We start from the raw sequence: 14,906 nt of genomic DNA, 5'->3' as shown, positions 1-14,906 counted from the left end.
ATGGAGTCATTAAGCCATCCGGAGAAGTCATTGCTTTGCACCCTTAGGCAAGACTGCTGGTAAACATGATGATTTGCAAATTTGTATAGGGTGTAACCTTTGTTAAATGCAACAGGAATGATACATGTATTGCAGTAAATTACATGCAAGTGCCCCTGTATAAAATAATTGCAGTTTGCCAGGACTTCATCAGAACTTAGAAGAATGGAGGCTGCCATTTTGTCAGCTTCAAATCACATAAAGCCTACAAAGACTGAATGACATTTCTCCAGAGTGCTTTACAGGTAACTGTTAAGAAAAGGTTGGGTTTGAAGTAGTAACCAATCAAGTATTTGCTTTCATTTTCTAAACCACATTGACAAAGTCCAAACTAGACTCGATTGGTTGCTATGGGCAACACCACCTTTTCTATATAGTTGCCAGGGGAACTGTTTTCAAAGCTACATAATATCAGATATCTCAAAATTTTGGTTTTATAGATCATTTCAGTTGCCAGATGACTGGTAAATGTTACAAGATGTATTACACTATTTTAAGGTGTTGTGGCTTTTTTAAAGTTTTGTCAATCCTCCCCTTGTCTGATCATGGTCACTCTCTAATATATGTGTTAATTCTTTTCAACATCAGTATGTCAGGGGTGATTCTCAATAAAGTTATGTACAGTATTGTATACATTTAATCTCTTATTTATCTTAGCTCTCCGCTGTGTCAAAGGCACAGGTAATGATTGTCAATAAAGTTATGTACAGTATAGTCCTTTAACCTCTTATGTATCTCATCTCCTCTCTGTGTCAATGGCACAGGTAGTGATTGTCAATAAAGTTATGTACAGTATAGTCCTTTAACCTCTTATGTATCTCATCTCCTCTCTGTGTCAATGGCACAGGTAGTGATTGTCAATAAAGTTATGTACAGTATTGTATACATTTAGCCTCTTATGTATCTCAGCTCCCCTCTACGTCAAAAGCACAAGTAGTGATTGTCAATAAAGTTATGTTCAGTATTGTATACATTTAACCTCTATGTCTATAGCACAGGTAGTGATTGACAATAAAGTTATGTGCAGTATTGTATACATTTAATCTCTTATTTATCTTAGCCCTCCGCTGTGTCAAAGGCACAGGTAATGATTGTCAATAAAGTTATGTACAGTATAGTCCTTTAACCTCTTATGTATCTCATCTCCTCTCTGTGTCAATGGCACAGGTAGTGATTGTCAATAAAGTTATGTACAGTATAGTCCTTTAACCTCTTATGTATCTCATCTCCTCTCTGTGTCAATGGCACAGGTAGTGATTGTCAATAAAGTTATGTACAGTATTGTATACATTTAGCCTCTTATGTATCTCAGCTCCCCTCTACGTCAAAAGCACAAGTAGTGATTGTCAATAAAGTTATGTGCAGTATTGTATACATTTAACCTCTATGTCTATAGCACAGGTAGTGATTGACAATAAAGTTATGTGCAGTATTGTATACATTTAATCTCTTATGTATCTCAGCTCCCCTCTACGTCAATTGCAGAGGTAGTGATTGTCAATAAAGTTATCTAGTGTATAAATATACATACATTCAAGATTTTCAATGATACACAGACAGAATTCCCAAAAGCCATGTCTCCTGTTTTCCTATCATCTGCATCTGGAGGAGTAATAAAATGCTCACTCCTTGTCAGCATCACTTTATAGATAGCTTTTTAAAAATAATGAGCTATTGAATAAGTAACGCTCTGGGCTGTCTTGCTAAACTCATTTATTCTTATTTTCCATTTGTCAGATTCATTGATAGAAGACATTGAATTATAAGATGTCACTTCTAGAAAATGGCAGACTGTATGCGTGTGATGTCGATTTTTCGCATAAACCCCTTGTTGCTTTGTTCATTATGGCATCTGTGTTATTAATAATGTCGCCTATCAAGACATGATGCCAGCGTGTTATATTACACTTCATTGCTATACTGTAAGTCTCTTATGGGAGCAGATGTGTGGGTTGAATGGACCATACAATATAATATTACTTGTTTTTAAAACAATATTTTTGTACAGATTTTTTATGTTGATTAAACAAGAGCACCTCTATGCCCGAGAGATGCTTTATTCAATAGCTATTGCTTGGTAAAATCAAAATGACAATTTTTAGCGTTAATTTAGCTACAGTGGCATTGAAATTTGCAGATGATTTATAAATCAGTTTCCTTCTTTCGATCACTAATTGATTGTTTTGTACATACCCTACTTCAATTTTTATTAAATACACTGATTTATCTTTCACCAATGTTTTTCAGTAAAGCCTCAATATTATCTAGGCAAAGTTTCTTTTATCATTATTACACTTGGATATGACACAAATCTCCTCTATGGATAAAATTGTATGCGCAGAGCTGATCTATGTGATATCCAAGGGCAGCAAAGACAAATGAATGTCTGAGCTTTGGTGAAAAACACAAAACTAGCTTCAGTCTCAGATAAGAATAAGTTTCATTGTGCACTCACTTTCTGTGCATCCGTGCCATTCTTTGCAAGTTGCATTTTTCTATTTGAAAACAGAATTATTCTATTTTAAGAACTAGTTGCAGAAACTACTAGGAGGAAGTAAACTATAGGTTGAGCTGTGAAATAAGTAAACACAAGTATTAAAGAAGGTGATATACTGCACTATTCAAAACGGTTAATGTTATTTTCAGATGCATCTTAAAAATAACATTTGGCATAGTATCTTGGCCCCATAGCTTGTCCTCAAGGAACCTTAACAGTTCTTCAGAATATGTGCAGATGAGACATCCTGAACTAGGTGAAAAAAGGATACATTTTGGAACTTTAAAAAAGAGGTCTCTGTTTTAGGGATAGAAGGAGGAAGGAGACAGGATCATCAGGCTTTCTGGTAGTTTCAAATGAAAAATGCCTCCTGTTTTTAACATACAGTCAGTCATTCAATTAATTTGATGTTTTAAAACCATAAGCATGATTTTACGTGAGGATATGTAATATAATAATATAATAAATAATCTAGTTTATAATTTTATCAAAATCAATTATGATTGTTATATTATCTCAATGATCAAAGGAAAGATGTTTTGGATTATTGTTCAGGTCATGCTACAAACATTTGTATTTTAGCGAAGAGAACAACAATAGGTGATAATCCTTATTCTTAACATGCTGATCAAATCCCTAATAAGTGATACAAACGGAGGAGGAGTCATTGTTGTAGTCTGTCTGGAGACACTGCATGTTTGCAGCAGAGTATAAGGATCTAATGGACTGTCTGTCCCATGCTGTACATACACTCTGGGTTCTAATTTCAACTGAGCGTGGCACTTTTGCCCCTGGTCCGCTGTAAATTGATTCAGATAGCTGCCAGACAAGTTGCTTTATCTAATGTCAATGGGAGACTATAAAAATATGCCACTTTGGTTCAACAAAATGATTCTGCAATGGCAGGATTAAAAATAGAAATTCAATGCGCAATTACAAGTGGTCTTAAATTAACCGGAGTCTTAATTTAGCAGCCGGGTCACATCATAGCCGCGGTGTCATCTATTTGAAGGTCCGCAGGAAAATACACGGTGGATCCCTGCCCTAATCTTGACAGAGAGCCTAGAAGTGACACAGCTGGGGGCTGTCAGGGCTTGCCATGATAATTAGCAACAGTGGTGCAAGGAAGAAGCAGTGGAACAGAGTTACTGTGAAAAATTGTCTGCAGGCACAGAAACCTTTGCAATTTGTCAATGTACAGGAGTTAAGAGACTGTTGTTTCTCGGCAAAATCGGTGATGCCTAGCAATATGGGACTGTCAAGTAGTAGCTGGAACAGGGCAATGCCTTGCAGTCCAGAGGGTTTTAGCAAATGTATAATCTGCAGCTTATAATTACATAAACTATAGGTAGGTCTCTTATGGGTTCTGTGTGACACAAATAGAAGGATGCGGGCATGCCCCAGACATGATGCCACTTTGGGCCGTGATCATCATCATAATCACCATTTATTTATATAGCGCCACTGATTCTGCAGCGCTGTACAGAGAACTCATTCACATCAGTCCCTGCCCCATTGGAGCTTACAGTCTAAATTCCCTAACATACACACACACACACACACACACAAACAGAGACTAGGGTCAATTTTAATAGCAGCAATTAACCTACCAGCATGTTTTTGGAGTGTGGGAGGAAACCGGAGCACCCGGAGGAAACCCACGCAAACACGGGGAGAACATACAAACTCCACACAGATAAGGCCATGGTTGGGAATCGAACTCATGACCCCAGCGCTGTGAGGCAGAAGTGCTAACCACTGAGCCACCGTGGAATTATACTATACGTTTTCAGTTGGTAAAAAGTTACACAATGCTTTCTTTTATGGTTGTTCAACACAATAAAAAATTATAGGAACCTATTCTAAGGGGGGAAGAATTCAATTACCTGCGAAGTGTCTCTGCACTGTCCGTGAGGCACTTCGCGGTGGAGATTTGACTGAAATCTCCGCTCATTTTTCCTTGCACCACATAGAGGTGGTAGAAAAAATGAGCGGAGATTTCTACCATAATTTGCGCGCCACATCGGCGCCAATGTTCGCGGCGTGACATTCGCACGCCACATCGCTGACAATTGAATTCCCTCCTGTGTATCTACAATAAGTGCAGCAAGCGGCTGACCGCGCAAATACTGTCCCGGTGATTCCTAAGACACACTTGAGCACTTTACATCTTAAAAGTATACCCTGCCAACATTCCTATATGTTTTGCCTCAGTTCCGGCCAAAAAGTGGCATGGTCTAGGAATTTGGAGGTGAGGCCTTACAATTTCACATCCAGATGGACATAGTCTGGTGGATTTGGGAACTGACCTAAAATGTTCCAATATACAGATTTGGAATGCTGGGAAGGATATTATAGGTTATTGTCAGTTTCTATAGCCCAACCTGTTGTTTGTCAACACTTATGGCGCTACAATTCCCAGCATGCAATGCCTGGTTACCTAGAGTTAATAGACATGCTTCAGAAATATCATCCAGAATATTACACAGGAACAATGTTAAAGGATAAAGATAAAAAATATAGCGAGAGGTTGAAAGTTACACTTTGAGGTCAGATTGTGCATGAAACGCACACAGCCGTCCCTTATACAGTCACCTCATTTTACCTTGTGCTAAAGTAATCCAGAACAATCGTCAGTTTGTGAATCCTCTTTCCTCTATCCTTCAGCAAGCTGAGATATAATAGTTACAAATGAGGGAGATAAATTCATGTATTAAATAAGTAACCCCCCCATATATATTAATAATATAATTGTATAAGGAATAGCGTTAGCAGCCGCAGTTTGATACTGTGGACGGTGACTTCTCTTGTTGTCGGTGACTCTGAATAAAAGAGAGTTTTGATCAGGTAATATTCATCGTTGGTTGCATTGCACTTTATATTCAGGGGACTCAATTTATGCGCAGATTCCTGTGTGAAGCAAGAAGCAAATAAAATGATTGATTAGAATAGATTTATATTATTTAAATTTAGACTCCAGTCCCATTACTATTTGATTAAACACACTGCTTTCCTCTGCTATCCATCTTTGCATCCATGAAATCAAGCACAGAATAGGCGGGATGATGGCACCTGAATTATGCAGAGTTCATTTTCTCCTCATTGCTATTAAAATGCTGGGCAGCTCGTTCATAGTTCTACTTTTCATCTAGTGATTTGCTACAAAATATCCCCCTTGGATCTTTCCTTGCAAAGCATCATTTCATGTCTGTCTTAAATATATTTTGGAATCCCAGATTAGTAATTGATTTCTTTTGGCCGTGGCTGATCAATGTGTTACATTTAAAGTGCAGCTTTATTTAAAACTATTGTGTACGGTGTGCAACTGAATTGCAGGGTTCTATAAAATTATTAAGAACAATAGGACGGATATTAGGATTCCGGATAACGCACGTGTCCACAAAAAGTGCGCAGTATTGCCGGTAATATGGTATCGCAATACCGTGGATTTTCGTTCGCAACCCTATGGGGTGCGAACAAAAATCCACGTTATTGCGGTACTGTGAATTAACTTCGCGGACCGGAATCCTAATTGAATATGCCCCTCAGTATGTTCCATTAACGACAACCCTATCAACCAAAGCAGTTCAATTAGATGTTGTTGTTCCTCTATTTGCTAACACAGTGCATAATGGACATATATATGTATTTAAGCAACTTGTATTCATGTAGGTATTGCCTTGTATTTTTCAGGCGTCCGTCTTGACCGAGTGCGCGGAGGTCGGCAGAAGTACAAGCGCAGGATAGATGCAGAGAACAGCCCGTACCTCAATCCCCAACTGGTCCAACCAGCCAAAAAGCCATGTAAGTAAATATGGAAGACTGTGAAACAAATAGTATAACGTTCACTATGATTATTTCATGTGCTAGATGGGCTTATACAACCTGTTCTCACGGTTCATAGAATCTATTGTTAGAATCTGTAAATCCATCCAAACATTCTAAGGGGCCGATTCAATTCGGCCAGGTTAGTCTAGGATTAATGCGGCGCTAGTACTATTACCTTTAATACAGTCATTTTAATCTGGATTTTTACTAGCGGCCCGAGAGGTGCGAGCAAAAATTAGCAATAAAATTACCATACTAACAGTAATACTGCTCACTTTTACCGTACTAACAGTAATACTGCGCATTTTTACCGTACTAACAGTAATACTGCGCACTTTTACCTTACTAACGGTAATAGTGCGCAGGCCGCATTATACCTAGAATAACGTGACCGAATATAATCGGCCCCTAACAGTGGACTTTCTTTAGTACAATTTTCCATCAGTTACTTGTATTAAATAGCCTTTGTTCACTTTATAATCTGTTATTGTCACATTTTCACTGTATATGGAGAGGTTTAGGTATTGGCTAAATGCTTTTTACATGCTGCAATTTCAACATCTGCAGGGTAAGTGAAGGTACTGCAAGCACTGTTTTCTAAGCTGACCAATCAGAGAATTACAGTGTGATCGTGTATTCCATTGTGCAGAGTTGCCCTGAACAACACATTCTCAGTTCAGCCCAACAGCAGTGGCATTCTAATTAAATTAAGTTTTTAATAAGTTTAGATAGAATATTGCTGCATGTCATTCCAAAATCACAGAGGATTAACAAAATAAGAAATAAAATTAAAATTCTTTTTATTTCTATTATTATTTTTTAATGAAATACCTAGCAAAGTTCAATTAAACTTAATTTTACATATAAAAAAAAAAGCATATTGAGCCTGATTCATTGAGGAAAGTAAAGCAAATAAATGAGTAACTTTGAATCTTGGCAAAACCATGTTGCAATGCAAATGAGTTTATTATTTTGCACATAAGGAAAATACTGTCTGTTTATTCATCTAGCACACAAATAATAGCTTTATTTTTACACTGATATTTAAAGTTGATCTAGGACATTCATTTCCCCAACTATAAATCTGTTCCCACATTTTAAATTTAGCTCCCCCACCAATACAACATGGAGTTGTCAAGGTGCAAAGTTACTCATTTTTTTTGCTTTCCTTTCCTTAATGAATCAGGCCCATTGTCACGATATTACATGATACCACCCCTTAAAAAAATGTATTGAGCATTGTAGTGTCCTTTTTGTATTGTGAATTTGTATAACACTAAATATGTCATTAATCCCAACTGCAAATGTTGAGTTGGGAAGGTTGTGAGGTCCAGTCTAGTTTCCTATGTTTTAGAAGCTTCCTAAGTTATCAAACACTTTTAAGGGCTGAATAGCGGGAGAATAATGGAAGCCAGCGGGCATAATCCATATCTAAAGTAACAAGTTTTGGTGGGGGGGCGTCTCCGGCCTCGGTGCGTCTCCAGCCCCCCTCAGTAAAATTCACTTTAATAGATATGGATGGTAATAAAGCTTAATTTGAAAGGAATGCCTGCTCCTCTGTGATTTATACTGAGCAAATATTACAGCTGTTATCGTTGTATTCCGAAGTGCATAAAATGATCTGTCCTATGATCATTAGCTCATTGGAGCTTCCAGTGTAAGATTTCACAAGAAAGTGGGTTTTGCAGTTTTCACTAACTAAATGAGTTTGACTATTCAACCTCCCAATGAAAATACATTAGGAGGCCCATTAATTCATAAGCATAGGAAGGGAACAGGCTGCCCTCGATTTCTCTATATCGAACAGTAATATGTGGAACTGTGACAGCACTGGGTGGATTTTTTCAAGAGTCAATTGAGGTAACGGTTAATGCTTTATTAACATATTGAGCTAGGCAGTAAATTGCACACAATGGGCAATGGTTTGTTGAAAGCCATGGTCTATAACATTTCTGGGTAGCTGAGATGCAAGATAAAACACGGGACATAAGTAATTACATGGCTGTGTATCTGTCCTGGTTGGAGTTATGCCTCCTATATATGCCTAGGTTGTCATGTATTCTTGTCATTGATTAGGACATTTGCACTCTACATTAACTACTCAAGGACTAGTTAATTGGCCCGGCTTTGAAGGTGAACGACGGTCTGTAATGTTAATGCACACTTCCTTTTCACTGTGACAGTCAGAAAGTAAAGGCTAGCTATCGGTAAGGGTAGGTGGGCTACAAGCACGGAGGTCGAACCACTACCAGTTAGATAGCTTGAGACAAAATAAATACTTATTATAGAGACACGGCCACCAAAGTTGATTAAAATGTTTGTTTGTAAACATGTATTTAAGAAGTCTATAACCGTTATGTATGGTTTACAGACTCACTTTTGCACATAAGTCAATATTGTCACTGTTTTATTGGTGGGATTTTTAAATGTCCCTTCATACTAGAGTTGCAGTTGTCATCCCTGTAGCCTCAATGTCTTGTTCACTGTACTGCAAAACAAGAGGCAGAGATGGAGCATATTTGTGTAAAAACTATGGCACGGCTTATTGCATGTGAGGGAGAATCGCCAACATGGCCCAACGCGGCACATTGGCACCATGTGCAGAGTTGCGCTTTTGTTTCTAAGCAAGTATACTATCTCTGTAGCTGCATTATAACTACTAAGTAAACTGAGCAAAATATATGGCTAGGTGGTAGATTTGCTAACACCTCTAAAGAGAAAAAGTGGAGGTGTTTCCCATAGCAACCAATCTAGCTATCATTTTTGCTAGAATCTGATTGGTTGCTATGGGCAACACCTCCACTTTTCTTTTTTTTAGAGGTTTTCGTAAATCCACCCATAGGTGAGGTTTAGCTGCTCTGCAAGACTCTTGTAGGGACACAGTGGGTCACAACACAAATAAAACAGAATAAAACACACCATAAATTAAGACTTTTTTTTTTTTTTTTATCACTGATGGCCTGTGGACATCATCTATTCCTATAGGTAGTGAAAGTCCCTCCTGTGGAACCTCTGTTCGCTGCGTCTTTCCACGATGTCCCTATATGCGAGGCCACCAGCACAAGTAGTTTATAGACCTTGGACTGGTGAATGTTCAAAGGAGAATACATGGAATTCTAACACACAAAAAAAAATAGAACTGTTTATGCTACTGTCCCTTATTTTGAGATTATTGGCTGGTGGACCTGTAAGGTAGACTAAGAACTCATCATTCACCCTACATTTGCCATCTGTATTTGTTGTGTTATCTGCAGGGGTATAGGGAGCCTGTCCTGGTCACATAGAGCCTCAGAAAGGCTTGTCACACAAAGGAATGACATTACTTAACATAACCTGTGAGGCTCAGCAGCGGGGGAACCTAACTAGCATTCTAAGTACATGTGACTGGATCACATGATGCTCAAGTCCAGTCATGTGACGCCGTCTTGACCTAGGTCAGCAAAGGCTTGACAAAGGCTTGACAGTGTCACTTTCTCTTTCCTCTGTGCCACAATCTTCTAAATAATATAAATATCACAAGTATGAAGCTTTACCATCATACCATGTGATGCATTACTAACAGCCAGTCAATGGCATTATTTTTATAGAAGTACATTAAACACTGATGCATTAATGTTACCATAATTCAATCATTATGCCACGTCTTGTAATGGAGAAGCTGGGCTAACAACAAAATATATTTTAAAGTACGTTTATGCCCCAATAATGTTCAACAGTTAGATCAGTGTGTGTTTGTGTGTGTAGTATAGTCTATATAATGTATTTGTGTCTATAGAATGCACAAGTTTCTACCAAACAATATAACAGGTTTTATAACTGTCCGCAAAAGGATATTTTAGCTTTGTCAAAGGAAAAAAAACAACCAGTTTTACATAAAATTAAGGTTTAAGTGAACATATGGCATAGATTCCCTTTGCCTTTCCAAAAAACATTATGCTGATTATACCTCCAATTGTCCAATCTGGCATCCACAACTCAGCTTGACTAAGCTGTTCCACCACTCTGTAAATACATTTTAGGGCTGCATTAAGCAGATTTGAGGCATTATAATGAAAACTTTCCGTTAATGCTATAAAATTTAGTAAACCGTAATGCTTAATTTTATTAGAGGTTTAATTTCACCGGATTTGGCCATGCAGAGATTACCCCTCCTTTTGCTCAGTGAGTCTTGTCATTGTTGACAGTGTCACTTATGAAAAAAGCGATTAAAATAGAGGCGGGCAGGCTTTCTCTGATGTCTCCGTTTTAGAAGTTGAGATTATTATGGAACAGTGTGTTACAATAGCCCTTAAGAAGATAACCACACCAATTTAACTAAGCCCTACTTGTTGAAAGATAAACCAGGTACTTGTATTACCATTATTAAAGCTTGGAACTCCTAATTAGGATGTTTTTTTTTCCCCTGTCAAGTAAAACACATTTTTTAAAACGTTTACGATACACTTTACACATCCAAAACAACAATATAATTGTATAAACATTACATGGATTCTATCTGTACCATAGTCTCTGTTTCATTTTTCTAGTTCCTCGCGAGCAGCCTATAAGGTTTTTTCATGTTTTTCGTGTCATTATTTATACACAAAAGACATGCAGCAGAAAACTAGGACTTATTGATTCCAATTAGGAAATCATTAAATAGGCCTATCTGACGTAGAAACAGTCCTCATGGCCAAATGCCCTTAATACCGGTGGTCATATACAAATTCCGTCAGCCGTGTTTACTGAAGAGAGCGATTGTAGAATCGCTCTTTGAATTTGTTGTTATACTAATAGGAAAGATGAAAGCATTTGACTCAAAAAGATCTTTGTGGACCTAACAGTCTTATTATGCTGTCAGAAATATTCTCATGAAACATTTGGCTGCTATAAACTTTACTGCTACTTATAAATAGTACAAATTGTATAGTATTTGTAAAAAATAATTATAGAAATGTTCATTGTTCCTTAACTAAAACTGGTTATTTTTTTCCATTCTAAATGTTTTAATAAAAACATTAGGGGATTTTAACATAATTCTTGTTTTCTGCGTATTTACTACCAAGGACACATAGGGGCTGATTTTATTAAGGAAAGTAAAGTATAAAAAAGGAGTATATTTGCTCCTGGACAAACCATGTTACAATGCAAGGGGTGCAAATTACTTTATTGTTTTGCATGTAAGGAAATTATTGGCTGCTTTTTCGTGTAGCACACAAATACTTGACAGCTTTATTTTTACACTGAAATTTAAAGTTGATCTAGGACATGCTCTACCCCAACTATAAATCTGTCCCCACATTTTAAATTTACCTCCCTCTCAAATGCAACATGGTTTTGCCCAGGTGCAAAGTTACTCCTTTTTTTTTGCTTTCCTTTCCTTGATGAATCAGGCTAAGAGAGTGCAATATGATTTCAAGGAAATACAATAGTCCTACACTCATATGTAGATATTGTGCTTAGTGTTTGTTCATATGTTTGTCCCTCTGTGCACACCAGTGCACAAGACTTAATTCCTTGGTACATCTGACAGGCCCTTTAGGCAAGTGCAAGTGATTTAAAACAACAGCAAAAATTGTATTTCCACCCTTTACCGTGCAACATGGTTTGCTGACCTGGGTCAAGACGCCGTCACATGACTGAACTTGAGCGTCATGTGATTCAGTCACATGCCCCTAGAATGCTAGTTAGGTTCCCCTGCTGCTGAGCCTCACAGGTTATAATAAGTAATGTCATTTCGCCAGGGGTATCCAGCCATGTAATAGAATAACATTATACAAATATAATAATTGTTGAACAAATCTGAAGCAGAATTATGGTAAACTTGCAAATATCAAAGCAAAAATCTGTATATTTAGCAGGGATGCACTTTGTATTTTGTATTTTTAAAAGACAATTTTCCAGCCAGATATTTACAACCGATTCAAAACAGTGAAAAACTAGTAATTGGCTTAAACAGTTCATCTCTGGCAACAACAATGTATTTAATTATATACTTACATGATTCTTTCCTAGGGTAACATTTGCCACAACCATCTGTACCAAGCATTAAGATGGACAAGTTGGCACTATATGAAATATCGGAAACATTACCCTTTTCCATCTCTAGTTATATGGCGTATTATATAAATATTTGCTTTTATGGCATCTTAGCCGGCACTGTCCTAGGGTCATTCCACTAATGCACATATATCTGTTTTCCATGATTTTTGCAGCTGTTTCAGATATAATCAATATTATGATCTGTACAACACGAGCAGCTCTAATTCCAATTCAAACAACTATTTGTGTCTGACCGCTGCTTTAAAATATATCACTGCCTTTGTATTCTGTTTTCTGTTGGCGGTGGGGGCAAAATGCACAGAAAAGCAATAAAACATAAGACTAAAACCTGTATTTAAACAAAACAGTTAATACTGTGCTATATACATTTAACATTTGTGCATGTACAAAAGAAATCCCCTTTAAACACATTTTAAAATGTGATTAAAATTGACCACTTTAAACTGCTTTACTGTATTCAAATGATCAAATAATGATTTAAGACAGAATGAAAATATCATAATTACCTTTTCTGACCTTAATACACTAGTAGATTATCTGCTTAACCTGTCTCCTTTATCTCATTTGCATACTATAGTCACTGGCATTAGGCTGCAAATAACAGCAGGGAGGAGAGGCAATTTTAAAGAGGAAAATAGCTAAAATGACAAACCGCTCTCAAATAGCACATATAATGTACTGTGTATTGAACATTAATTTATGATGTCAGATGTGCTGTAATGCTCAAGGTAATCTATTTCTCTTTTGTTAACTTTTTATCTGTTACAGTATGTGAGAATTTTCTCCATTTAATACCTTTCGCATTATATCACGGCTGGAAACATAAAACTAGTTGATTTCCTAATAACTCAGACCCTTGAAAAAAAAAATAATCAAAGATGTTTGACAGTGAACGGTATTATTTGGAACATGTAATAAACTGTGGTTTTCAGGGCGATATTTTTAAACTCTCCCTTTCAGGAAGCACATTTCTCTCATATCATTTTATGATGTATGGAAGGTTCTCAAGTACGATGATACACAGATGATTGCTGTATTTTTGGAAACAGAGAGATCCTGCTATTGATCGCGCCATGCTGTGGTCTATTTCTTACAGATAACAAGATTGTCTCACATTTGCTGGTGGCTGAGCCGGAGAAGATCTATGCAATGCCAGACCCAACCATTCCTGATAGTGACATCAAGTCCCTAACTACCCTGTGCGACCTAGCCGACCGCGAGCTAGTGGTCATAATAGGCTGGGCCAAACATATACCAGGTATGACAATATCATCGTACAGTAAGCAAAAAGCAGCAGCAAAACTCATGTTACATACAAAGACAAAAGTCTTCAACATTTGTGTATGACTATTCTTTCAAAATGCCAATGATACGTCAAATCAAAGTATTCTATGGGGCATATTCAATTGTCGGCGGAAACGCCGAAAATCTCACGCTCCGCGCACTGTAATAGTGGGCGGAAAAAACATTATTACGGTAGTTTTCTCGCTGGATTTCATTGCGCAGCTCCCTGAGCCGCGAACTGAAACCGAGCTAATTACTACCATAATAACGTTAGTAGTTTTAACGCCGCGGAAACCCGCGACAATTGAATATGCCCCTATGTATGTATTTATCAGACATCATTCAGTGTCGTACTGAAATATTATAGTTTCATGTTATATCTGCTAGGAAAATTCATGGCACACTCAGAAAAGTTTAGATAAGGTCAGAAAATTCATATCAAAGTATAATTGTTATATTATTTTGGTTGCCCTTATAAAAGTATTCCGTTTCCAACTCCAAAATTAAAATCAATGTTTGTATTGTATTGTTTTTCAAATCAAACCATTTTGTTTAATATAGTAATGTCCTCTTTTGTTTTAAGACATTATTTTTATTTGGAATATGCACAATGAATTCAAGTTTGTGAAATTCAAATATTGTTTTCTGTTCTTGGAGCTCTTTAAGTATTTGTAAAGATATTGCAGTTTACTCCCTTCAGATATAGCACGTATATTTTAGTCAATGCATCTTCCCTGCTAAATCCTTCATTGTCATGGCTTGCTGACCCTAGCAACCAATGTTCAGTGGAAATGGTCAAAATACTGCTTACCACTCTAGAAATCACATAACCATTGAATAGCTGAGATACAATAAGACTAAAAAAGTGGGAATACAAATCCATGTGCTGTTCTGTTCAAAAACGCCCAACCCCTGTTCATAATTACTTGTTAAACTGATAGTGGACTACAGCGGAAGCAGCCATTTTGTAGGTTGAGCCAATACTCACGGTAATGCTGCCTGCCAATTGGCTTACAAAAGCTCCCGCTAGTGATCATCCCGTTGCAGCTGTCATAGTTACTGAAAGGAAGCCTGTGATTGGTTAACAGGATAGGCTGCTTCAAATCTGTTACTATGACAGCAGCCTCAGTCTGATCAGTAAAGGGAGCTTCAGTAAGCCAGAGGAGATGAGAAATTGTCTACTTCATGAACATGTGGCTCTTTACAAAAATTTTCT

At 37.3% G+C, this 14,906-nt stretch overlaps 1 protein-coding gene across 9 annotated transcripts in view; it reads left to right on the top strand.

The window, feature by feature from the left end:
• Positions 1-14,906, top strand: part of ESRRG (estrogen related receptor gamma) — a 633,225-nt gene that overhangs the window by 564,738 nt on the left and 53,581 nt on the right. For all 9 annotated transcript variants that reach the window (XM_075204251.1, XM_075204255.1, XM_075204249.1 and 6 more), the window contains 2 exons: positions 6,230-6,340; positions 13,503-13,664. In XM_075204251.1, coding sequence (XP_075060352.1) covers positions 6,230-6,340; positions 13,503-13,664 — 273 coding nt within the window. The remainder of the gene's footprint in view (positions 1-6,229; positions 6,341-13,502; positions 13,665-14,906) is intronic.

Source organism: Mixophyes fleayi, chromosome 3, assembly GCF_038048845.1.
Source record: "Mixophyes fleayi isolate aMixFle1 chromosome 3, aMixFle1.hap1, whole genome shotgun sequence".
NCBI lineage: Eukaryota > Metazoa > Chordata > Amphibia > Anura > Limnodynastidae > Mixophyes > Mixophyes fleayi.
Note: the sequence above shows the minus strand (reverse complement) of the source record. Positions and strands in the feature narration are given on the sequence as shown.